This window comes from Cryptomeria japonica, chromosome 3 (genome assembly GCF_030272615.1).
Source record: "Cryptomeria japonica chromosome 3, Sugi_1.0, whole genome shotgun sequence".
Lineage (NCBI taxonomy): Eukaryota > Viridiplantae > Streptophyta > Pinopsida > Cupressales > Cupressaceae > Cryptomeria > Cryptomeria japonica.
This window is the reverse complement of record NC_081407.1, coordinates 477557992-477585492: the sequence shown is the minus strand read 5'-3', so window position 1 is coordinate 477585492 and position 27501 is coordinate 477557992. Positions and strand designations below refer to the sequence as shown.

Sequence of the window (27501 nt, the reverse complement as noted above, 5' to 3'; positions counted from 1 at the left end):
CATTTTCCTATTGGGGATCATCTTAAACACTCCCTCCATGATCATTCCATGATCTAAAATTGCTTGAGGACAAGCAATCTTGGGAAGGGCAGTCTGGCACACCCCCACCATGAAAACATTGCTCTTACAAGACAAAATGCAGCCTCAATGAATAATAGTCCCTAGATGATTGAATAGAAGACATTAAGAGGCCGAAAAGGATAAAATAAAAATAAAAATGATTCCAGATCACTGATTTAATAAAGGAGGCTGACTAGATAAAATAAAATATACTAACATTTCATTGTTAAGAGGCCGACAAAGATTCAAGGTTATAACATTTTATTATAAAAGGCCGGCCAAGATTCATGGAATTAAACGAGGAGGTAAATGAAATTAATATTTAGCCAGCGCTTAACAAATAGCATGAAATTAGATAAAAGGCAGCACTCCATTATGGAGGAGTGTGACTCTTTGGAAAGAGAAAGTAAGGAAAAGGTGTGACCCCTCCTATGAGGAGATATAAAGAAAGAACTGGATAAAAAAAATATAGGAAGGCAGAACATAGATGGAATGAGCAGATCAGCAATTCAGATCAATTATAAGGATCAATCGAGTGGATAGTTCATTAAAAATTTAAATCAGAAAAGTCTGAAATATAACCAGCAATATATATTCATTATTAATTCTAGCAAGTTGGTCAAGAGTTGTTAAATAAGATGATTCAAAGGATTAGTTGTAAAACCATCAAGATTTATTTTGTTAGCAATGATATAGTGAATTCCCCAGCAATTTTAACTTAAGGAAGTGTCTTGCAGATAGGAAGGATGACCCCCTCCCAAGTCCACAAGAGATGACAGTATGACCCCGCTCTCATACTCTTACAAGTTGACCAGAAGTTGGAAGGATGGTCTTAAGCTTGATCAAGGAGGGTGCGCTCCTTCCAAGGTGGACTAAAAGTTGTAAGGATGGCCCCCCTTATATACTCTCGGCAATAGTGAGGATGACCACCCTTAGAATTGCTAATTGCAAGTATTTCAAAAAATTCAAAATGCGATTGGACATGAAGAATATGCCATGATCTGAATGTTAATGATTCTATGATGTATTGCTTTGAATACTAATGATGCTTGGATAGATATATTGATTAGGTATTATTATAATTTCTTGATACTTAATATTTATAATATCAGTTTTTTAGTGATTAATATTGCAGGTCTAAAAACAGGAATGCAAAGTCCCCTTTTTGTAAAATGTCCTAGTTTGCCCTAGATTACAATTCTCAGCCAATAACAATAAGGGAGGGTTAGAGGGGGAGTACCTTTATCTCCTTAAAAGGGAAACCAAAATAACAGTATATGATCAATCTACATTCTACAGTATGCATTAATTTATTATCAGTATCAAATCTGATCTCCTTATATCAGATTCAGGCCTTCGTTGATCTTCTTTTTTTCCTCCTTGGAATGTTTGAAGTGTTGGACATATATATCCTTCGGCTTGGGTGGAAGGTTATGTTCCTTCCCAACGGGTCCCCCATTTCAAAGAGTAGCAACCCCTCACCAAGTCTTCTGCCTTAACTAATCACTTGTTGGTTATCGAATCAGATTATGGTTGACAAACTTTCTTGATTATCATCATTAACTTATGGTTTTGTATTATAATTGTAGTATCAGGGTCGCAGCCTTTAGTCTACCATTTGCTGACTATTATTATCATGTATTTATTATTATTATTGCTGCATATGATAGATTATGTCTTGCTATTCTATGCTCTGATAATCGCTGCCTGTAACTTAATAACAGTTCTGATCTGATATGATCGATGGTGATGTCCCTGGGTGCTTTTGATTCCTTTCCTTTATATCTCTCAATGTGAGGGAGAGGTCACACCTCTTCATCATGTATGCCTTTTGGCAAGAGACACACCCTTTCCACCATTAGCACACTTTGAAAGAGTGCACCTCTTCATTATATCTGCCCTTTGAAAGGGACACAACCTTTCATGATCAACATCTGCTCTTTGAAAGGGACATAACCTTTCATGATCAAACCTGCACTTATTATTTAAATCAGATCTGCACTTCTGATTCCCAAAAATTATCCTCGTCAAATGAGGTTCTCTTCTCCCTTTTATATCTCATGTTTGAGGGAGTCAACTTTTCATTTCATGTCTTTGACCATTCATTAACTTAATTAAAATTTATTTATATTTAATTATATTATTTTATATTTTAATTTTAATTTTCTTATTATTATTTACCATTAAATTGCATTTCAAAGTGGTGACATTACAGCCCGCCCCAATCAAGATTGCTTGTCCTCAAGCAATAATCAATTTAACTAAATTTTCCCAATGCAAGGATTCCTAACTAACCCCTGAAGATTTGTAATCTGAAGACAAGTTCTCCCTCATCAATCGTAATCGTAAGAACTATGTTTGGTTGTTTCCTTGAGACAAACAAAGGTGAAATCCTCATTCATCAAGAAGAGGATTAGAAGCATGACACACATGTAAGACCTTAATTGCAATATTCTTTCCTAAATAAACTCATCTTCCTAGCTCAGCAAAAAAATAGAATTCACAATGATAGAAATCAGTAATCATAAATATTCATAAAACATAGAGCATACACATGAAAACACGAAATATACACAAAGTAGACACATCAATATATTTAGATACGATCATACACATGTAGATATAGTTTACTTAGTCCACAAGAAGCAAGAACGTCCAACCAAGACCGGATCCATCCCTTGGGCCAATCAATCTATCATTTTACCCACAAGGGCAGGAGCGTCCAGCCAGGGCCAAAACCATCTCTCGGAGTAACCAATCCACAAGAGGCAAGAGCATCCAACCAGGACCAGAACCATCTCTCGAAGTAACCAATCCACAAGAGGCAAGAGCGTCCAACCAGGGCCAAAATCATCTCTTGGTCCAATTCACTTTACTCACAAGAGGTAAGAGCATCCAATCAAGACCAAAACCATCTCTCAGAGTAACCAATCCACAAGAAGAAAGAGCGTCCAACCAGGCCCAGAACCATCTCTTGGGCCAATTCACTTTACTCACAAGAGCCAAGAGCATCCAATCAGGACCAAAACCATCTCTTGGGCCAATTCACTTTACTCACAAGGGGCAGGACCGTCCAATCAGGACCAGAACCATCTCTTGGGGTAATCATTATTCCATAATTCACAATAAATCTTCACAAATCTGCTATAAAGTCTTCCATAATCTGATCATAAGATTGTCATAAGTATCCACAATCTCTTCTCAAAAGTCTGTTACAAATTCTCCATATACTTCATCTTAGATTGCCATAATATTCTCTCTTAATCTAGTGTATGTATTATATACTTGATTGTCTTCTTCGCACAATACACGTATGTTTAACAATCTCTCATATTGTCTTGCCATTGTCATTTAGTTGTTGCCATATTTTTGGATGGAGTTAATATATCACTTCTCATTGATTAGAATGCATAATCGATTTATCCTTACCCTACAGGCTTGCACGATCATGCTCTGATACCACTTGTAATGTTCCCTTTTTGTAAAATGCCCTAGCTTTCCCTAGATTACAATTCTCAGCTAATAACAATAAGGGAGGGTTAGAGGCGCATAACCTTTATCTCCTTAAAAGGGAAACCAAAATCAGAGTATATGATCAATCTGTTGTATACATTAATTTATTATCAATATCAAATCTGATCTCCTTATATCAGATTCAGGCCTTCGTTGATCTACTTTTTTTCCTCCTTGGAATGTTTGAAGTGTTGCACATATATATACTTCGACCTAGGTGGAAAGTTATGTTCCTTCCCAATGGGTCCACCCTTTCCAAGGGTAGCGACCCTTCACCAAGTCTTCTGCCTTAACTAATCACTTGTTGGTTATCAAATCAGATTATGGTTGACAACCTTTCTTGATTATCATCGTTAAGTTACGGTTTTGTATTATAATTGTAATATCATGGTCAAACTTTAGTCTACCATTTGCTGACTATTATTATCATGTATTTATTATTATTATTGCTGCATATGATAGATTATGTCTTGCTATTCTCTGCTCTGATAACCACTGCCTGTAACTTAAAAACAGTTCTGATCTGATCTGATCGATGGTGATGTCCCTGGATGCTTTTGATTCCTTTCCTTTATTTATATCTCACATTGTCACACCTCTTCATCATGTATGCCTCTTCATCATGTATGCCTTTTGGCAAGAGACACACCCTTTCCACCATTAGCACCCTTTGAAAGAGTGCAACTCTTTATTATATCTGCCCTTTGAAAGGGACACAACCTTTCATTATCAGACCTGCACTTCTTATTTAAATCAGATCTGCACTTCTAATTCCCCAAAATTATCCTCCTCAAATGAGACTCTCTTCTCCTTTTTATATCTCATGTTTGAGGGAGTCATAACTTTTCATTTCATGTCTTTGACCATTCATTAACTTAATTAAAATTTAATTATATTTAATTTTTAGTTTTTTTTAATTTTAATTTTATTATTATTATTTACCATTAAATTGTACTTCAAAGTGGGGATATTACAAGGAATATTCCAGACAGGGACATTACAGTAATTATAGATTTTGTGGAAAACCATTATATTTGGCATCAAGCAGGGTGTTTTAAATTTTCTGTTGTCAAGCCATGAGTTTCATTTGTGTGAGCAATGTAAATATTCGAGGGTGAGTTGCCATTAACTATACATGCCCCCTTCTTCCTCTTTCCTCCTCCTTCAAGTTCACGGCCGCAAATGCAAAGATGGTTGTAGGTGTAATTAAAACAATTTCATTTTATTTCAATTTTCTAAACTCAAACTTCGATCTAGAAAAGATTCCATGAGGTTGTAAAAGCAATTTCTGCAAGTCCACCTAAGCTGAAACAGCCTACTGCAATAAGATTTTGAGAATTTCGCCAGAGATTTTAAATATCAACGTTTTGAAATGCATTTCTCCATCATAAAAATAAAAGAGTTAAGATTGCGAATGACAGCTCAATATGTGATACCAGTTATGTCACCCAATGACTGACTCTAAAAAAAATAGAATAAATTAAATATGAATGCCATATTATCACTAAATTCTCGTTTAACCCTGATGCCAAAACCAACAAATCACCGATATTGTAATTTAACCCTAAGAGTTTAAGGCTTTAAAAGCCAATTTTAAAACTTAAACTAGATGGTATCAAAAATTGGCAAATACGGCATGCCACTGACTAGAAAGACATGTGTGGTGCAAGTTCCAGGGAACAGGAAAAATTATTGTCCACGGTTGTCTCAGACAAGACGACTACAAATAAATGAAGCCATCAAGTAGAAAGGGAAAAAGCAGAGGTGAAATGTGTACCGGAAGGCTTTCGAGCGCACCGGGAGGTTCGCAGACGTTCCGAAAGAGATGCATGACTCCTCTGATTTCTTCAACCCTAGGGTTTCCTGATGAAAAATTCAACGCCCTAGTTGCCCCTGACGCTTTCAATTCTTCCCTGCGATTCACGTTCAGCCCTCCAAGAATGTCCTCAATTGCATTATTACTCGTCGATTCCGTCATCGTGTCTGTGCTGCCTCTAGAAACAAGCTCCTCTTCTGCTGTATATATTTTTAGGCTGAACATATTCCTGCTCGTGGTCCTGCTTCTGCACCTTCTCTTTCCACTCCCTACCTCCTCTTTCCTTCCTCGTCGGGTTCACAGCTGCAAGTGTAAAGACGATTGTAGTATTTGTAGGTGGCAATGTAAATAAATTAAAAAGGTACAAATAAACAATGTTTAGGGTTTCAATAGAGGTGTGAGAGGATTTGTTGGCACGCAATGTCGTTTGCCATCTCCATGTCCTGGAGATGAGGGTATGAATGGGGACGCATCCCCATGTATCTCCGGGATGAACAAAGACCTGTCAATTATCTAAGTTTTGTCTCTCTTCTTAAGTATATTCACTGTGGGAAAGACGAGAATTTCACCGTGGAATGCTTACCTTACAGTTTTATCCAAGCCAGGTCTGCCAAATCATTAGACATTGACTATATAAACACTAAAAAAAGCCCGCGAAGTTTCTAATAAAATCAATAGCAAAAGCAATGAACAGTATCTCGAGACCGGTCTACCCTTGGAACTTTCCAGTTTCGTGAAGATATAAAATGCCTACGCAGTTTCTCTTTCCAATTTTAATCTTGTGGATGTAATTGAAACGATTCCATTTAATTTCAATTTTCTAAATTAGAATTTCAACACGCCGCAATTGGGTATTCTGCTCTCTGGGGCATGGTTCCTCCCTCGACTATGAGTAGATCGTTTGAATTCTCCATCCAATCATTGATGAGGAAGTCGATTCCCAACAGCCGGAGATGGTGCAGGGGAACAAACAATATGGTAGAATTCCTATCGATTTCCATTCAAGTGGGCTGAATACCCATCCCTGCCTTACCTCCAATAGTCGAGTGCTTGGGTAGTGCTGGTGTACCAAGAGAGCAACGATCCCATAAGCCAGATAGTGGAATTCCTTTAGTGCGTCCTATTTGTCTGCCTTGTAAACACTCTCTCCATGACTTACTTAGACTTTGTTAAGTCTTGGACATTAAAATTATTTCTTCTTAAGAAATGAAAAGGAATCCTTCTTATCAAACATCTTAAAGTGTTAAGTGTTATATAGATATTGCCTTTCTTATAAAGTCTTATTAGAAAGGCTATAGAAAGTGAGCCTCAACAATCATTTATCTAAGGAAACATGCTATAAAGTTAATGATCTTGAATGTGTGTGTATGTATATATATATATTCTATCTTTAAGGGGTAGATCCCAAAAACAAAGATACAGAGCTTGAACCTCTAAGTCCCTTCCCTCAAAAACAAAAACACAATAGTTACATGTTTCCTTTAGGAAGGTGGTAGCAAAGATAACTAATCCTCGTACCCATATCTACTAATCTACGGGCACCAATACTCGAGAAGAGAGAGGGGTTTTCCTCCATAATTCTAAACAAACCTACAAAATCTCTACTACGACACCCTCCTTAAACTTTGCCCAAGCGTCCTTCATAATCCCCTCCATTCCTTGATCCTTCTAATAGAAATAGCATGCAAGAACACCAGATAACTCCTTGATATTGACTTCAAAAATGGCATTGGCCATTGATGGCCAATTGTATTCAACCACCATATTTTCAATTATATTTTTTATCATTTAGTTTAAAAATAAAAGAGTTAAGATTGTGACAATAGTTGAATATGTGATACAATGTTTCAAAAGAGAAAGAAAACTTAAATATGAAAGCCATATTATCACTAAATTCTTGTTAACCATTTGTATCAACATCAATAAATTATTAATATTGTAATCTAATTATAAGAGTTCTAAGGTTTTGAATATTAATTTAAAATTTTAACTTAGATGATGTAAAATTTGGTAGGTTACGGTATTCTAATGGTTAAAGCTAAGCCTTGGTAAAGAGTCACTTGGCTGTATTCATTTAGCACTTGATTTGGCTAGGAGAGTTTGCAAATTTGAGGTGGGAAGCATCTTGGCCTAGGAGTCCTCGACGTCTTGTCCAAGACATCATGTTTACATTAAGGTGATTGTAAATTTGTCACCATATCCAAACATTGTGAAGCAAATGGACTAATAATATATATAGGGGGAGTGTCTTCTTTTGAGGCCTCCTCCAATCATGTGCCTCTTCCTATGAGTGCTTAAAAATAGGCATGCATACACAACAAATCCAATGATGAGCCCATAGCCCAAAACACAACCCACATGGTGTAAGAGTAATTTTCTCTTAATTGATGACAATGTCTAGTTAGCTCGTAAGGCACATGTTTGCCTTTTGTTTCATACTCATTGAACTCTTGTTGTTACCATCATGCTTTATCGCCCTCCAAAACTTACATTTTTGACCTTCAAGTGTCAACTATGTTGATTAAAGTTGGCTAGGTGATTCCAGAATACTCAAGTGATTTTGAAATTGCCCTAGTAATTATATTTCTTGTAAGACATGTAATTCTATAAATTAAAGTTTTTTGTATGTCTCCATCACTATTTTTATGGCATTTAAACACTTATTTAATTGTTCTTAAATCGTGTTCAATAATGTTGAACTCTAGTTCACTTTCACCAACACATGGATTTGAATGTATTAATAGATACTTTTTTGTTATTTTAGGGGTCTCCTCTCTAGACGTTTTTATATTTTTTCCAACATATATTTCCATTCAAGTACCAACAATAGCTTCTTTTACTTTTGTATACTTTTGGAGAGGTGTACTGTAGACACCTATTTATGTCCACTTGATTAAATGAATTTTATATTTGTTTAATTATCAGTCATCCAACTATTAATTAAATTCGCATTTAATTAATCATTTCTCCTTTTTCAACTATTAATTAAAATCACATGTAATTAATCATTTCTCCTTTTTCAACTATTAATTAAATTAATATTTAATCAATTCACCCCAACCCTCTTCTTCTATTAATTAAATAAATTATTCAATTTATTTTATTTTATTCACTTAACCAAATTCAAACAATTAATTAAATAAATAAATCATATTTGTTTAATTAAATTCCCTTCACATTTAAATAAATATTTATTTATTTAAAATTCCTAAATCCCTCACCCACTTGCACTTTCTAGAAAATAAAAGTTGCACACTAATCCTTCTCCTAATCATGACTAAACCCCTATCATTAGCCTAATAACCCTCTAAGTGTTTGCACATTCCTAAACTAAGAGATTAGAGAAGAGTTACTTCTCAAAACATTTAAGGCTCTTACAAAGGCTTCAAAGCCTTTTCTCTTCCACAAGTTAACCCACATGGGTCTTTCACCAACCTAACCCACCTTTGACCCCCGGTTAGAGACTTATCCATTAACCCAACCATCCATGGTAACCATCATGTCTCTTCAAGAATTTAATTATGTGTCCCTCTGCTCTCAAACCTTCCCATGTTGACACTTGTCAACATGTGATTGGCTTGAAGGGGAGCACATGGATGGAGGATCACCACTTCCTTAGGCAATCCTAACCCTTCCTCAAATTAATTGAATCTCAATCCTTCATTTTCCCCTTTCCTCTATAAATAGGGCTCATTCCTTCATTATCAGAGCTCTCTCTCACACACACATCAATTGTATTAGCATTATTACTCTCATATAGATCTTAATTGCATAGCTCATATAGATCATTTTATCATAGCACTCATTCTTTAGGTTGTCATTATGAAAATCAAGTGCTCAATGATCTGAGAGCAAAACCATGACTTGAAGAATCCATAGAGATAGAGAACAATGGAACTTCTTTAAAGGATTGTTTGCTTAATTTGCTTATTAATTACATCATTTGATATAATGTTTCATTGGTGTGTTATTTACACTATTGTTTATCAATTGTCACATATGGCTCCCAAGAAAACGATCCAATTGAGAAGAAATTCTCTTCAGTTCAACTTCTGGAAAAAGACAAAAAAAAAACAGGCGCACCCTTAGGTGTGGCATGGTTGTTTGAGCTAAAGGAGTATCAAGATGTGGGCTATGGTATTATTAATGACCCTTGAGAATAGAAGAATCTGACTAATGTGTCTTTATTGTTCAAACCAATGAAAACAAAGGGGATTTGAAAAGATCCTAGAACACACACTCATTGTTTAGATCATAGGGTGAAACAAATCAAAATTGTTGTCTTATTACTTGTTATTGTATTTTCAGTCATTTTTTAGAAGATTGTCCATTAAACACTTGGATTTTTCACTAAAAACACAATCAAATTATCAAAAAAATTAGTCACAAAGCAATAAAACCATTGACAGAAAACAATAGCACATACACACAATCTAATAGCACATCCAAGACTTTTTTTAGCGCATAGAGGAAACATATTAATGCATCAGAGTAATACAATAGCGCATACAATGTCAACAGTAGCGCATTAGACAAACATAATTTTCAACCTTCAACACAATTAGAATAGTCAAATTTAGTCCCAATTTAATGCATCTGTAGGACAGTTTAGCGCATTCAGGGAACATTCTAGCGCATAAGTAGAACAGAGCAACACATTGATCATATATTTTAGCGCATTAACTATCTCTTTTAGTGCATCAACCTATTAACTATAAAACATCTTAGACAAAGAGAAAATTTTAAATTTTCTTAGAAAACCATAATCATTTTCAAACACCCTTTTCAAAGTTGAGCTTATCTGTCATCAAAACATCAATTTAAACTTGGAAAAATCAGGTTATTGCAAGTACAATTATTTCATATGAACTTAGATCAAACAAATTAAGTGCAATTATTGCTCTTATTTTTAGAAAGGTTTCATTTATTAATATATGTCATCGTTTATCACAAAACAAAGCTGCAAATTAGATTACCCTAGTCTTATTAATAGGAAGGATCTTTCCTATTTTACTTAGGTATCTCATATTAAATTGGAACTCACAACAAAGATCAAAAGTTTAAAACAATTTCAATCACTTGCATGCCCATTTTGACAAGATCTCAGAAACTAAAACTTAAGGAAAGGAGGTAGAAACTCCACCTATCATGGCAAAAAGAGAGGAAAATCCTTTTCACAAGTATCAAGATACGGATTTAGAGCAGATAACTAATGAACTAATTCAAGAGGCTTAACAAGACCCCAAATTCCATAAATTTATGGAAAAGGTTCTAGAAACTAACTAAGAAAAATACTTTATGATGTTGGCAAGTCAAGGTGCTAAACTATCTACTAATTTCGACATAAACAAACTAATAGAAGATCCTAAGAAAGCAAAAGTTGAGGCAAGAACTAATGACAATAATCCCTTAAGCACTTTAACCCAACAAATTCATATCCTTCAACAACAAATTCAAGACATGCAAAGGGGAACAACCAAAAGATATTCCATGGAAGACATTTTCCCCTATCCATTTGATCAGAATTTGAACATGATACCATTTCCACCAAATTGTGAAATTCCAAAATATGACAAATACAATGGCAAAACTGACCTACAAGACCATGTAAGGTAATTTTGCTCCATGAGTTTGGAATTTGCAAACAATGAGACGTATTTAATGAGGTTGTTTCCAAGAAGTTTGGGCGGACAAACCATGGAATGGCTATCAAAACTTACACTAGGTATTAGAACATTTAAAGAGCTGGTATACAAATTTGTATCTCAATATTCATACAACATCCAACATGAGATAACTATGCTCAACTTATGTAACACAAAACAAAAAAATGGCACGAATCATTCCTTACATTCTTACAAAGATGGAGACGATTATTTGCTAGATATTCTCGTTCGGTACCTGAGAGAGAAAATATGGATATTTTTATCGATAATCTAAATAGCGAGATGAGATATAGACTCCAACTACAATGTACGCCAAGTTTCAAAAATTTAATAAAAAATGGTCTCAAGATTGAGGAAGCCTTGGTTAAAAGAGGAGTATTGAAATTCTCTAAAGATGGAACAAACTTTTATAATAATTACAACAACAACAATAACAATGATAAATCAAAATTTTGGACAAGAAACAAGAACATTGTTAATGATGGTGTAGTTGATGCACGTAACGTAAAATCGCAATAATCAATCTTAAACTTATTGGGTACTACACCCAAAATCAATCAAGCTAACAACAGATCTAAACCAACACTTGCACCATATTGAAGAAAATTTACACCTTTGGGGTAGTCACTTGAATCAGCATTCAAAGAGCTCCTTGCAAACAAACTCATAACGTTTCCAAATACATGAGATTTTGAACCGAAATTCAATCGAACATTGTGGAATGACGCACATCATTGTGACTTTCATAGAAGCAAAGGTCATAAAACAAATTAATGCCAACGATTAAAACATCTAGTTCAAGACTTAATAGACGGAGGTGACATAATGGTGGAAGGACACAAAACAAATGATGATCATGGAGCATTGAAAGATCCTCTTCCTAATTATGAAAAGGGAGAACCCTCTTCATCGCACAACAAAGGAAGCAAAGTGAACTACATTTATGACAATATCATGAATCACATTTCAACATCTAACAACCAAGTAAATGTCATCAAAATCAAGGATAAACAAGAATATAGATCGATAAATGTAACAACACGAGGGCAGTCTAAGTTTTTATTGAAATGAAACACATCTAAAACATCTACTATTCCTCCAAATCAATATAACCTAGTAGACCAATTACAAAAGACGCCAGCACAAATATCCATACTTGAACTTCTTAAAATCTCACCTGTGCATAAGGATATTCTAGAAATAGCTCTAGTGGACACCACAATACCAAACAATTCAGATGTCGATCGATTCCAAGCCATGGTGGGTCATTTAATCGCGCCTCACAGATTATCATTTTTCAAGAACGATGACATCTCCTTGAGTCATCTGCATGGCACTCCCCTCCATATTGAGGTTTTAATCTGTAAACATCAGGTCAAACGTGTATTAATAGATGGAGGAGTTGGTCTAAATATATATACTTTAAATATTATTTGTGCAGTACGTTTCTCAAAAAATAATATAGATCCTAAGAGAAAGATAACCATCAAATCTTATGATGATGAAGAGAGATATTCAGAAGGATTAGTGGTATTGCCGATCAGATTGGGACCAATTCAGAAAGATGCAATCTACCAAGTCTTGGACATAGACTTGTCCTATAACATACTCTTGGGTCGACCTTGGATCCATGAAATGTAAGCAGTTCCATCTACCTACCACCAATGTTTGAAATTCCCCTACAATGGACAAGAAATCTCAATCTCGGCATATTCTAATCCCTTCCAGTATTGCGATAATCTCAAGGCAGTTCAAGATGTCTTCGTACCACACAACAAGGAAGCTCTCACTTCTACTTCATCGAGAAGTGAAACCCAACTCAATTCTTCATCAATAGATTTTGAGAAAAATATTCAGCTAAAAGATAAGGGTATAGGAGAATATTCTTTTGAACATTCTTTATGTCTATCAAAACTACCAATTTCACTGAGATCCCATGGACAACCATCAACATCTAAACAACAATCTTCAAATCCCATCAAACTATTTGATGGTGCATTTGTTAAAGTGTGAACTCTAGTTGATGAATTCGATGATAAAGACATCCTACACTAGCTCTACAAGGATGAAGAGGAATCAAAAGAAGAAACTTTAAGCATCAAGATACCAACAGAACAATGTGGAAATGGGTTTAAGATCATGCAAAGGATGGGATGTGAAGGAAAAGGTCCTATTAACAAATGAAAAGAAGGTATTGTACAACTAATACAACCTACCTTATCCAACACAAGAGACAAACCAGGACTAGGGTACAAAGAAGAGATCATTAAAGAAGCCACTCAGAAGGTTTATGAACAAATTCTTAAATTACAAGCTAGTTTTGAAACAGATTCCAATGAATGGGAATGGTATTCATCATCTAAAGAATCTTTTGAAGAGAATGATGTTTTTGTGGTACAATCAAATGCACCAATACCCTATGAAGGAAAAAGCTTAGGGTCTAGACCATTTGAATTTGGACCACAAATCATCGATGACTCTAGTGAGGATGATCAGATTCAAAACAAGATAGATGATCCCGAGGAGAGTAATATCATACACCTTGATTTTGCTATCGCAAACCTTGACAATATTTCCATCATGACCCTTACTACCTTAGACTTTAACTCACCAGATGATTCCTTACCATTGGTACATCTTGAACTCATCAACTGGGAACAAACAAGACTGCTTAATATACCCACCTTCCAAGATGGCAATGCTATTGTCCATCACCTCTATTCAGTGAATCCAGAAACATGTTCCACCATCAGATTTCATAATGAAGCTTTTTAACTAGGGGAGTGCCAAGTCTTTTAGCTGCAAAACAAATCAAGCAAAAAATTGATCTAATGGTGAAAACCATACAATGGTAGTGTTAGATCATAAAAAAGTAAATGCAACGGTGAAAATCTCTCTTAGGCATTGATGGATGAAAGACATGACACTCTTCCTAAGCATTATCAAAAAAGATCATCAATATTTATTGAGCCAACACAATCAATAAACATCAGCACTGCAGAAACAACAAAGACTATACATCTAGCTACATCATTAACAGATTAGGAGAGACCAAACTTCACAAAGTTCTTCGAAGAGAAACAAATAAATTTTGATTGGTCATATGTTGATATGCTAGGGATAGATCTAGATGTAATCATGCACCACCTATCAATAGCTCCTAGAGCTAAGCCAATAAAGCAGAAGCTAAGAAAGATGCATCCACATGTAGCACTTCTAGTCAAAGAAGAATTGAAAATACTACTAGATGTAGGATTCATTCAGTCGATCGACTATGCAAAATGGATTTCCAACATTGTACCTGTATTAAAACTGGACAAGAGCATTTAGATATGCATGGATTTTAGAGACCTTAATAAATCTTGTCCAAAGGATGACTTTCCTTTACCTAGGATAGACACAATTGTGGACTTAACAATAGGATATGCCATGTTATCACTCATGGATGGTTTCTCAAGTTACAATCAAATCAAAATAACACCTGAAAACCAGGACAAAATAGATTTTACATGCCCATGGGGTACCTATTGGTGGAATGTCATGCCTTTCAGATTTGAAGAATGTAGGAGCGACCTATCAACATGCCATGACCATAATCTTCCATGACATGATGCACACATTCATGGAGGACTATGTAGATGACTTTCTAGCCAAATCATTAACAAGGGAAGGACATTTAAAGATCCAGAATAAAATCTTTCAGCGATTGGAAAAATTCAATGTACGACTAAATCCAAAGAAGTGTGTATTCGGGGTTATATCCAAAACTCCTAGGGTATATAGTACTAGAAAAAGGCATTGAGGTAGATCCAACAAAACTACAAGAAATCATGGAGACGCCACCTCCTAGAAACATTAGCCAATTAAAATTTCTAAAAGGAAGGCTACAATCCATCAGAAGATTCATCGCACAGCTGGGCGACAAATGTTTGCCTTTCACTCATTTAATACACAAGAATGTTCCTTTCAAATGGGAGGGAAAATGTGAATAAGCCTTTGATCAGTTAAAGCAATATTTGATGAATCCACCTATATTGGTGCTACCAATAACAAAAAAATCACTTCTTTTATACATCTCAGCAACAGAGGTACCCTTGGGAGCTTTGCTAGCATAAAAAGATTCAACATGCAAAGAAAGGGTTATTTACTACATCAGCAGAACATTGAGTGGTTATGAACTTAACTACACATTCATTGAAAGGGCTTGTTTGGTTGTAGTGTTTGCATCTCAAAAGTTGTGATACTATATGTTAACCCAAACAATCAGGCTAATAGCAAAGATATATCCATTAAAATATCTACTCAATAAGGCCACTCTAACAGGCAGACTAGCAAAGTGGGTAATGATATTGAGTGAGTTTGACATTCAATATATGGATAGAAGAGCCATCAAGAGCCAAGCAATAAAAGATTATTTAGTTGAAGCATCATTGCAAGATAATCATTCAATGCATTATATTGAATTCCTAGATACATATGTCCTACCAGTGTAAAGGGGAAAATTAGGTGACTTGGCAATTTGCAACATAGAAGGAGAAATCCTCAAATCTCCTATTTTCGCTTAGATGGGGAGATGTCTTTACATTCAAAAGAGGGGGGGAAATCCACTAGATTCAGTCACTAATCAAATTAGGACTGAATACTAAGTAGATTGATTGAAATGGAATGTGTTTGACCCTCTTTTGTAAGTTGACTAGTTGAATTAAGACTAGATGCTAGAAATTAAGACATATCTGAGAACATAGTGAGTTGTAAATTTGAGATTGTGTCATGCACCTAGATCTAAGTAATATGAGTTGATTCAGAACTGCCCTACAAAAACTACCAAAAATAGCAAGGACCAAGTGCAGGGACCAAGACGCCCCCCTCTTGGTCCTCTAAAATTTTTGATCGTGGAAAAGGGTTTTTTCGTCTTTGTGTTTGAAGATTACCCCTATAGTTACAATTGCGTGTAAGGAAGTTAAGTAGCAGAACAAATTCCTACACTAATCTTGAGAGGAGGATAATGCAAAAACTTTTACAGATCATTACAACACTTACAGAAGCTTAACAGAAATAAACACAATAACATGCATACCATAACACAATTATTTACGTGGGGAAAACCCTTTCGAGAGAAAAACCCCACACTCCAAAAGCAGCTCAATATATTATTCAACAATCAATAATAGATTAAAATATACTTGCAAAGCAAGCTCTTCGTAGGAGTATCACTAATCAAAGACTCAGAGGTAATACAATCACCATAAGACTCTACTCACAACCTCTATCTCACGCGCCTCATATATAGGAGATACAATACAAGAAATCGTCAAACGATATTACAAAACCATGGGCTAAAACCACCCAATAAGGTGTAGCCGACCTTATCTCCCTTTTAGATTCCCTATGACATGTTAAAAAATGCATCAACACGTGTCCCTCCCCTTTACAGCTCATTTATGTGTCTGATACATTTTATATTTTCTATTTCAGGAGTACAAACTTCAGGAGGCCATAACTTGAGAACCGTGTGTCCTATTGACGAACTGTTTGAAGCGTCAAAAAGCTCGCGAAATGCTCTATTGCCTCATAAGATGCTATTCCACTTATGCCCACTTTTCAAGGCGTTTCAGGGTCTCTAAAGTCCTCAAAATCAAATTTAAATCTTTCATTAGACCCCTAAAAAAAAAATTAATATCTTCAAAACTAGTTGTGATCTTGCAACGTAACTTTACCAGAATGCATATCTAGCCAACTAGAAGCTTCAGGAATAATCTCACACCATTTCGTACTCAAACAAAAACTTACTATAAATAGTAACCTCATTTAAATGCAAGGTTGAGACACATTTTTTCCCAACATTCTCCAGCTTTCCGAACACCTTGCAAGAGCAAAGGGAGTGTCAACACAATAAATCAATTGCTTGGGTCATGAGGCCCATAGACTATGAACACCATCTGAACTTCTTTGTTCTCACTGCCTTAGTTAAAGAATTTGCAATATTCATCAAAGTTTTTACCTTAACCAACTTCACCTTTCCATCTTCAACCATATCTCTGACAAAATGATACTGAACATCAATATGTTTGGTCTGGGCATGAAATGTTGGGTTCTTAGACAGGCAGATCGTACTCTGACTGTAGCAATAAATTGTCATTGTTCCTTATTTTATTCCAATATCTGAACATAGTCTCTTAAGCCAAATGGCTTCTTTACAAGCATGAGTAGCTGTCATATGCTCTTCTTCAGTAGTGGACAAAGCAACCACAACCCGTCGCTTACTCATCCAACTAATTGCCACCAAATAAAGTAAACATATGCACTGGTGGATCTTCTGCTATCAATATCACCTGCCTAGTCTGAATCCACATAACCATGAATATCAAGGTAAGTCATGTCTCCAACCAAATTACCATGATAACACAAAGAATACTATGAGGTACCCCTCAAATATTTGAAGACTCTTTTGACTGCATCCCAATCAACTCTACTAGGATTAGACATATATTTGGAAAGAACTCCCACTGCTTGGGAAATATCTGGTCTGGTATAGACCATAACATACATCAAACTTCAAACTGCACTCTGGTAAGGCACTCTGCTCGTGTCTTCCCTGATGGGGATGTAGGACAATCTGAAGTAGATAATTTCATTCCAAATGCAAAAGGAACACATAATGGTCTACAATATTGCATGTTAAACCTCCATAAAATTGAATTCACATACTTACTCTGGCCTAGCCATAGCTTTTTGTTCACTCTATCTCTTCTAATTTCCATCCCAAGAATGTGCTTTCTTGCACTAAGATCTTTCATTTCAAATTTAATAGCTAACTGAGACTTTAGTTCTGAAATCATACATTTCCCTTTCACCACATAGTGCTCTGACTGTGTCATATAAATATGCTCCTCCAAATCACCATGAAGGAAAGCAATTTTCATATCCATTTGCTCAACCTCTAAATCATAAGCAACAACAATAGAAAGCAAAAATCTAATGGATGTCATTTTTTGCAACAGGAGAAAATATTTCACCATAATCAACACCCTCAACCTGAGAGTAGCCTTTTGTAATCAACCTTGCTTTATACTTCTCAATTCTTCCATCTGAACCAATCTTTTTCTTGAACACCCATTTTCAACCAATAGGCTTCCGTCCTTTAGGAAATGGTACAAGATCCCATGTATTATTCTTTTTCAAAGTTGTCATTCCATAACAATCTTCTAGGATTTTGTGTCATTCACACTTAATGCCTCTTCTACAGATCTAGGTTCATCCATATTAGTATTCAAAACAAAAATACATCTCCAATCATTAGGTGAATACCTTTCAGGTAGTTGTCTATCTCTTGTAGACCTTCGAACAAGTTGAGTTGGAGGTTCTTCCTCCTCTTTTGAAGATTCAGAGTTGGGTGAGCTCTCCTCAAGTTCTTGCCTATCAAGTGGTCTCGATTCAACTCTTTCAGGTGTAGAAGGAAATCAAATCACATCTTTCTATTTAGTCTGTTATGGTTGCAATTTAACATAAGGAAACTTAATTTCTCTAAAAATAACACTTCTACTATGAATTACCTTTTGTGCAACAGGGTCCCTAAGCTTGTATCCTTTCACACCATGACTGTAACTAATGAAGATACATTTCACAACCCTGTTCTCCAACTTTGTTCGCCTCTCCTTTGGAACATATGAATATGCCTCGCAACCAAACACTCTCAGATCTCTCAATGAAGGCTTGTGACCTGACCATGCTTCCATAGGTGTTTTATCAACAAGAGTTTATGTAGGAGACATGTTAATCAGGTAGCAAGCAGTGGAAACAACTTCAGCCCAAAACTTTTGTTCTAGACCAGCTCAACTCAGCATACTCCTAGCCTTCTCCATCAGTGTCCTGTTCATTCTTTCTACAACTCTATTCTGTTGTGGATAATACAGAGTTGTATTTTGTCTGTTAATACCACGATATTTATAGAATCTATCAAAATCATTAGAGAAAAATTTACTGCCATTATCAGTCCTCAAATATTTATTTTTCTTTCCAATCTACAACTCAACCATTGATTTAAATTATTTAAAATGACTAAAAACTTCAAATTTACTCTTTAGAAAGTATACCCATGTCCTTCTACTAAAACCCTCAATAAATGAAACATAATATGTGGATTTTCCAAGGGAAGGAACATCTACGGGACCAAACACATCAGAATGAATAAGATCCAAAACACCACAAGATTTATGAGAACTCGAGTAAAACTGAACGCGGTTTTATTTACCATAAATGCAATGCTCACAAAAATCAAAGTCAATATTACAATCATTCAAACCTTCAACAAGGTTTTTATTTTTCAAGGTCCTCAGACCCTTTTATCTAATGTGGCCAAGTCTCTAGTGCCATAACATAGTCTTCTCTATAGGTAAATTTGCTTCAGAAGAAAGAGCACCCTTAGGTACCCAAAAGCCATGTCCATCTGCTAAAGGTGAAACCCTCAAATCTTCTGACGAAGTATCCACAGATTTACTTTTTATAGTAGTGCTATTACACTGAATAATGTATGCCTATAGCTTATACAGAGTGTCGAATTTGATACCTCTAGCAATCACGATAGCACCCTTAATCATCTTACATCCTACATCAGAAAAGACTACCTATGTGGGGGAAAAAGTGACACTAAGCAAACATGCCCTAATCTCACTTTCAATCACACATTTGTGGAATACGAAAGAGCCTAGAGGTATCACACAATTGGCTACTTCTTTTTGTGGAAGAGAGAGAGCCACGGGCTACCTATTAGGATTTCTATTCCTTTGTTGTAATTGAAAGATAAAATGATGCAAGTTCAATTCCTAACCCCAAAGTGCAAGTATGAACTAATAACAAGATTGCAGAATTGAACTTAAACTATGGAAAGCTGTAAACACAAGGACAAGACAAGAATGCAAATGCGTACCCGAAGTTAAAATCTGACTGAAAATGTTCGGGACGGGGGCGCGGGCGCCACTGTCCTGATTCTGCCCCTGAAACTGCTCCAGAAACTGTTGTTTTGCACTCTGGAAAACTGTCAGAAATGTTGTCTGTCAGGAGGAGCAGGGCGCTCAGCGCCCCTGTCCCAGGGACCAGGGCGCCTAGCGCCCCTGTCCTGGCAGGACTAGGGTGCCCCACGCCCCTGTCCTGGTCTTTTGCTTTGAGATTTGGTGTGTTGTTTGGTCTCCGTCTGCTTCTTCCAGATCTGTAACTTGCGGCGTCGTCCGAGTCCTGAAACCTGCACTTATATCTGAAAAGGTGTTTGGGCGGCTATATAGGGTTTTGCCTTAGTCAAACCCCCACTTCAGTGATTTCCACCTCCATGAATAGCCAAGTTGTATTGTAAAATGTATTGTGTGTGCAAGGTCCTTAAATGCAAGAAAGCAAACTAGAGCAACCTAGAAAGTAAACCCTAATTGCTTGTAAATGATAATGTAAATGCTCTAAATCAAGATGCAAAGTAATCTAAAGCATGAATAAAGGATATATTGAAGCTTATGCAAAGACATGAAAACAACATGAAATCATACCCAACCCTCAAGGGAGGAGGACAAGCCAATCTTCAGTCGGTAATCTCCTATTGTTCTTCAATGTCTTCCAAGCCCTAAATGGATGAATGAAATTGATAAATGCTTGATAGAAGGATGTTGAATGTTGTTGAAGTCTTCAAAGATCTGCTCTTTCGCTGCATAGAAGGTCCCTCAAAGCCAAAAATCCCATCCTTTCAAATGAAGAAAGAGAGCTCTTATATATGAAACCCTAGGTCTTAATTTCAACTTTTGGCCGACCTAGAGATTGAATCTCCTGCCAATTTCTTGGGGTTAAGCTTTATTTTATGATTGGATCGCGCTCCTAAAATTTCAGGAAAAATGTCTGGGACCATGTGCACTCCGGGCGCCATGGTCCTCTCCGGGCGCCATGGTCCCGACAACTTTTCACCAAATTTTTAGGGCCGTCGGATATGATGATTTTAGAGAGAATCCCGAAGTTACAGGTGATTTCGAGATGTTTTGACCCCCGAAATCAAGCCCCCAAGTTCAAAATAGGACCTAATTAGGGTTTTTGATTAAATGATGTATAGGAGGAATAAAATGAAAAAGGCACACTTTAATGAAAGGGCCCAACTTTATGATATGGGAGATGATAAAATAGAACCTTAGACCTAATTAATTTAATTAATTAAGTGCTAAAGGGGAAATGTAATGCAAAATGCAAAATGCGCCAAGGCGGGTGCTAAACTAGGTGTGAAATTGTACCACCCTAGCAAGTGCGTACAATTTACGACGCTACACTACCTACACACCCGCATCTATCTGTTTGCTCACAAATAATAAATTTAATTTTAAACCAAGGATATGCAGCACACCACTAATCCTTTTTATTCTACCACCAGTAAACCAGATCCTAGCTTACCTCAACCAACAATGTCTAAAGGTGGATCATCACCCAAGTACACCTTGACTCCATTAAATTATTCATATTCATAAAACCAACCTTTATTGGAAGTCATATGAAAAGATGCACCTGAGTCAATTAACCATGCATCATTACCTGCATGAGTAACCAAAATTGCAATGAATGCATCACCATCTCCCTTCTCGGACTCAGATTTAGAATCGACTTCTTCTTTTTCTTATTCTTTTCTTCTTTGCATTCCTTGCGGATGTGTCTTGGTTTACCACAATTCTAGCAGATGACTTTGGACTTTCCAGGAGATTTGGATCTCCCTTTGGATTTGGATTTATTGCACTTCTCATTCTTCTTGCCTTTTTCCGTAGGCCTTTCACGAATAGTTAGGGCTTCCTTTGAACTAATAGATACCTTCCTTTGCATCTCTTCACCAAGTAGGGAACCCACCACATCTTCAGACTTCAAAACAACAGAAGTACTTTTGATAGCCATAACAAGAGAATCCCACGAATCAAGTAAAGAACAAAGCAAGATCTGGCATTTCTCCTCTTCATCCATCTTAACATCAATAGATATCAATTGAGCCACCAACATATGAAATTCTTCCAAGTGATCTCCAATTCGTCCACCCTCTTCCATCTTCAAGGAATATAATTTCTTCCCCGAGAAAATCTTATTTAATAAAGATTTGGTTTGATACATCTCATCAAGCTTAGTCGATAACTTCTTTGTAGTGTTTTCTTCGTGGACATTGATCAAAACAGAGTTTGCCACGCACAATCTAATTAGACCCTTAGCTTTCAGTCCATAACATCATACTGAGCAGCCATAGTAGGATCTGCAGGTCTTGAGACATTCACATCAACAACATCCCATAGATCTTGATCTATTAGCAAATCTTCCATCTTTAGCTTCCACATCTCAAAATTACTACCATTAAATTTCTCTGCCTCTATTCTCCCTGATGAACTTACCATCTGAAAAATTCCTGCAACAAAATCAAAAAGTATCTTTTGCACAAGCTCCCACTCAAATCTGGATTAGTTCAAAAAACCCAACAACCCACAACTGAAACCAAAGGTGATCAAGCTCGTATACCACTTGTAAGGAAGTTAAGTAGCAGAACAACTTCCTTCACTAATATTGGGAGGAGGATAATGCAAAAAATTTTACAGATCATTACAACACTTACATAAACTTAGTAGAAATATACACAATAACATGTATGTTAGCAACAGCCAAGAGGGAAGAGAGAGAGGGGGAGGCGAGGGGCGCAGGGGGGGGTGAATCAGTCTTTACCGAATTCACAAATTTAACTACAACGATAGATCTGATAAACTGCAGTAATAAATCAAATAAGAAAATTGAAAGCACAACACACAACACCAAGATTTTGACGTGGAAAACCCAGTTAAGGGAAAAACCACGGTGGGAACCTACCCACAGTAAGATGATACTCTGTAGTAGTATGCAAAAATATTACAATGGGGAATGCACATACATTCAGGCACACTGCCTAGAGCTCACTGCTCAAAAGATAATGGTCTGGAAGGCTACAACCCTCAGGGAAGTCTCATCGACTTACAACAAGATTCAGACTACAATCCGGAAGAACTAAACTGAAAGAATAGCATCTCCAAATGCCTGATTACAGTTTTGGTTAAGCACATATATCTTCTATGCAACACCAATCTCTCCTCAATCGCAACACCGAAGGATAAATATCTTGTTTGCACATAAACCTCTCTCTACCACAACACGCTACACCACCAGGAAAATGACATAACATGAAAATCATCATCGGTTGACATAAACCATCAAAAACTCGCACAACAATCAATATGGATCACCAAAACAAATAGGACACAACTAGGAAACACCAACAAGAACATTAGAATCATCAGGAACAATCGCACCAATACCACTTATCAAATCTTCATCTGTCAACATCTGAAAGCTCAAGAACACAACCAATCGGCAACTATCATGAAGAAAGATGAATTTCGGAGCACCAAATCATGATCCATCTGAACTAAAGATACACAAGACAATCCCAAGTAGTATCCCAAAATCTCAACACAAGATATGATTGTTGGCATATGATGAAGTGGTGATAATATATGTTGTCATTGATGTCAATAAGTGCTCAAGCAGGTGAACTGACATGAACTAGTATGAAGATCAGAAGCGGTTATGGTCAACCAGAATGGAGTGGACCAGTGTTGGGGTTCATTAAGTGTGACTATTGGTTGGTAGTCTCAGCTCTAGGGTTACCAGTTTGGCGATTTGGCTTGTGCGGTACAACTGATGATGTTTTGTGACCAGTTAGTTAAGGAATAAGGATAAGGATCGAGATTCCACGTAAGCTGTGTGCACGTGAAGGATTTCTTTGTGGTTCTTGTGCTTCATGATTGAATGCATTGAATGCCTACCTCGGGAATGAGCGTTTTTCTTAGCAGTGTGTGAAGAGCGCGTGATGGGTTATTGATTTCCAGATGCGGTGAAGATTGGATGATGTAGAATGTCTTGAGATCTGTTTTAGATCGTTTCATTCTATGTAATGTGTTTGGACAGTTAGGATTGGACCGCTTGTAAGTGTAAACTTGAAATATTTACAGTTTAGGGTTTATGCTACCGACCTAGTTGTTGTCTATAAGGTCGATGAGTTTTGTTATTGCAGTGGTTGGCAAAAGTTGTGTTTATGTCCACGTGTTGGAGATTCGATACTTGCCAAACCAGAGTGAGGAATCTATAGAGTGTGATTGCAGAAGAGGAACTGAAAAGGATCTACCTTAGCAAGAAGTGTTGTTATCAATTCGGTGCTTTACTTGTTGTCTTCTAACCATTTCAATAGAAGGTAAATCCCTTGACCGGGTAGCTTTAACATGCTTTGTTGTAAATCCTCTAACCAGGTGGCTCAAGGTTATTGAGTTATTTAAATCCTCTAGCGAGGTAACTCTTAACAGGGTTTCAACCTTTAACAAGGTATATAGCCATCCCTTAATCGGGTGATCCTTAATAGGATCGGTTCCTAATAGAACATTTATTGTAAAGTCTTTAACTAGACTAGGCTCCTAACAGAGCGGACTTCAAAAGAGTTCACAAACAAGCTTGTGGGTATTCATCCCCACCGTGGTTTTTCCCATTTGGGTTTCCATGTGAAAAATCTGTGTGTTATGGGTTGTGAGATTTTCATGTGATGATTGAGTGGTTTTGATTAAGTTAGATATGCATGCATTGTTGAATGGTTGTGGTATCATTGGTACAACTCATGCATGATTATATCAATGAAGTATTTATCAAGGTTTGAGATCTACTGAATGTTGTCTGAAGTATTTATGTTTAACCGGTATTGCTATGGTTAAGTACAGTAGTGAAGACAACTGGTTAGCTCCGTTTTAATATGATAAAGTGTTGAAGCAATTTTTTGTGTGTACTGATTCACCCCCCCTCTCAGTACCGGTTAGGACCTTATTAGTTCATCATTATTCATCAATTGGTATCAGAGCACATCCAGGTCCTCGGTGATATAATCTTAACCGCTTGAGGCAAAAGATCTTGTTTTAATGATGAAGAGGGAAGGTCCTAAGTTCAACAGGGTCAACTTTAAAATATGAAAGGACAAGATGAAGATATATATCAAGAGTTTGGGTGCACAACACTGGAAATATGTTGAGAATGCCTATGTAATCCCCTTTGGCACTCTAACTGATGATCAGAAAAGAGAGATACAAGAAAATGGGCAAGTCATGGAAGCCCTTATTAGCAGCTTGTTTGATGTAGAGTTCGTTGATGTACAAGATAAGGACAATCTAAAAGAAGTATGGGACAAACTGGAATCCATTTATGGCGGTGATGAACATGTCAAGCAGGCTAAGGAAGAAAGCCTTAGAGGAAAGTTTGAAGATATGAGGATGGTTGAAGGAGAGACCATTCAATAGTATGGCATAAGAATCAAGATAATAGTTGGAGAGATCAAGAGCACTGGTGGAACAATTGATGATGCCACTGTTGTTAGTAAAGTTATGAGATCACTTTTACCGGTCTATGCAATCGGGGTTGCCACTATTCAAGAGCTAAGGACTATCGACAAAACCAAGGTATCTTTAAACTCTATTATTGCAAAGTTAACTACATATGAATTGAATGGCTATGATGGTAGTGTTCAGAAGACCGAGTCAGCCTTTAGAGCATCTGCTTCCTCTGCACTGACCAAGAAAGGAAAAGAGGTCAGTACCAGTTATGAATCTAGGCCAAGCAGAGATATGGACGATGAGGAGATTCTTATGGAGTTTGAATCTCTTCTTGCCAAGAGACTTCCAAAAGGCACCAGAAAATACAAAGGTAAGACTCTTTTGAAGTGTTTTTCCTGCAATAAGATAGGACATATAGTTGTTAACTATCCTAACAATGACAATAAGGATAAACCAGAGAGGTTTAGGAAGTATAAAGGAATAGGTAGGAGAAATTATCTTGTTGCAGTGGATGGAGGTGTTACCGATGAGGAATTTGAGGATGAAGAGAATGAGGACATAGTGTTTGTGGCTGTCAAGGAAGAGTTGTCTGACAAGAAATCCCTTGTCTCACATATTGAAAACTCTAATGAGTGGATCATTGATAGTGGGTGTTCTCACCACATGACCGGTGACCAGAGAAAGTTTTCGTCTCTTGAAGAATATGATGGTGGTGTTGTCCGGTTTGGAAACAATGCACCTTGCATGGTGAAAGGAAAAGGATCCATCTCACCAAATGGAAAGAGCAGTGCAAATGATGTCTACTAGGTGGAAGGCCTTAAGTATAATCTTTTGAGTGTTGCTCAACTGAATGACAAAGGACTCATACTAGAATTCAAAGGTGGAGTCTGTAGAATAATTGGAAAGAGTGGTGAACTTATTGCAACTGGTAAGCAGACCAGAGGAAACCTGTTTCAGCTGAATGCCAAGATTAGTTAGTGCTTGATGGCGAAATTTGATGACAGTTGGATATGGCATAGGAGACTTTGTCATATAAATTTTGACAATATTGTTAAGGCTAGTAAGATCAAGGCAGTAAGAGGATTGCCTTTGCTGAACAAACCAGAGAATGCCTTGTGCAGAGAATGCCAACTTGGGAAGACGTCTTTCTCAACATTCAAAGGTAAGTCTTTTTCCGCAGAGAACTTACTTGATCTAGTGCACACCGATTTGTGTGGTCTGATGAAAACTAGAAGCATTTAGGGAGATCGGTACTTCATGATTCTTATCGATGATTGCTCAAGAATAATGTGGGTCACATTCTTGAAAGACAAATATGAGGCATTTGGAAAGTTCAAAGCCTTTAGGGCATTGGTGGAGAAGGAGAGTGGTAGAAGGATAAAATGCCTAAGGAGCGGTTAGGGAGGTAAATTCACTTCTGATGAATTCAATAAGTACTGCGAGGAGAACGTGATTAAGAGGCAATTGTCTACCCCAAGGACACCACAGCAGAACAACATAGCAAAAAGAAACAACATGACTGTGGTTGAAGCGGCCAGAACTATGTTGATCCAAGGAAATGTCGCTCACACATTTTGGAGAGAAGTGGTGAGCACTGCAGTCTATACAATGAACCAGGTACTCATTAAGAAAGGTAAAGACAAAACCCCCTATGAGTACTGGAACAAGAGAACTCCCAATGTGAGTTATTTCAAAGTGTTTGGGAGTAAATGCTATATCAGGAGAGGTGAGCACCTGAGTAAGTTTGATGCTAAGTGTGATGAATGAATATTTCTAGGATATTCCACTAAAAGAAAAGCTCTCAAGTGCTACAACAACATGACTCAGAAGATTGTTGAGAGTATCGATATCAGGGTTGATGAATCCCTTGAGAAGCCTGAGGAAACCGATAGCAAGCAAACAAAAGATGAACCGGGTTTAGCCTTCTGGGAACCGGTTAAGAAAGAAACAAGTGAAAAACACTGCAAAGACCTCAGTGGTTATGTACCGGTAGAAGCTTCAGTGGGTGAAGAAGAAGATGAAGCAGAAAAAGAAGAGGAAAAGCAAGATGAACCTGCTACGG

General features: G+C 36.8%; 1 protein-coding gene across 2 annotated transcripts in view; it reads right to left on the bottom strand.

Annotated features, from left to right (window-relative positions):
• Window positions 1-6542, bottom strand: part of LOC131045375 (BRAP2 RING ZnF UBP domain-containing protein 2) — a 38584-nt gene extending 32042 nt beyond the window's left edge. Inside the window, exons 1-2 of one of the 2 annotated variants that reach the window (XM_057978963.2) lie at window positions 6423-6542; window positions 5351-5692 (exon numbers count right to left, since the gene is read on the bottom strand). In XM_057978963.2, coding sequence (XP_057834946.2) covers window positions 5351-5614 — 264 coding nt within the window. In that variant the 5' untranslated portion in view covers window positions 5615-5692; window positions 6423-6542. Of the gene's footprint in view, window positions 1-5350; window positions 5693-5972 lie in introns of both variants that reach the window. The other variant, XM_057978958.2, reaches the window with a different exon arrangement.
• Window positions 6543-27501: the final 20959 nt, after the last annotated feature.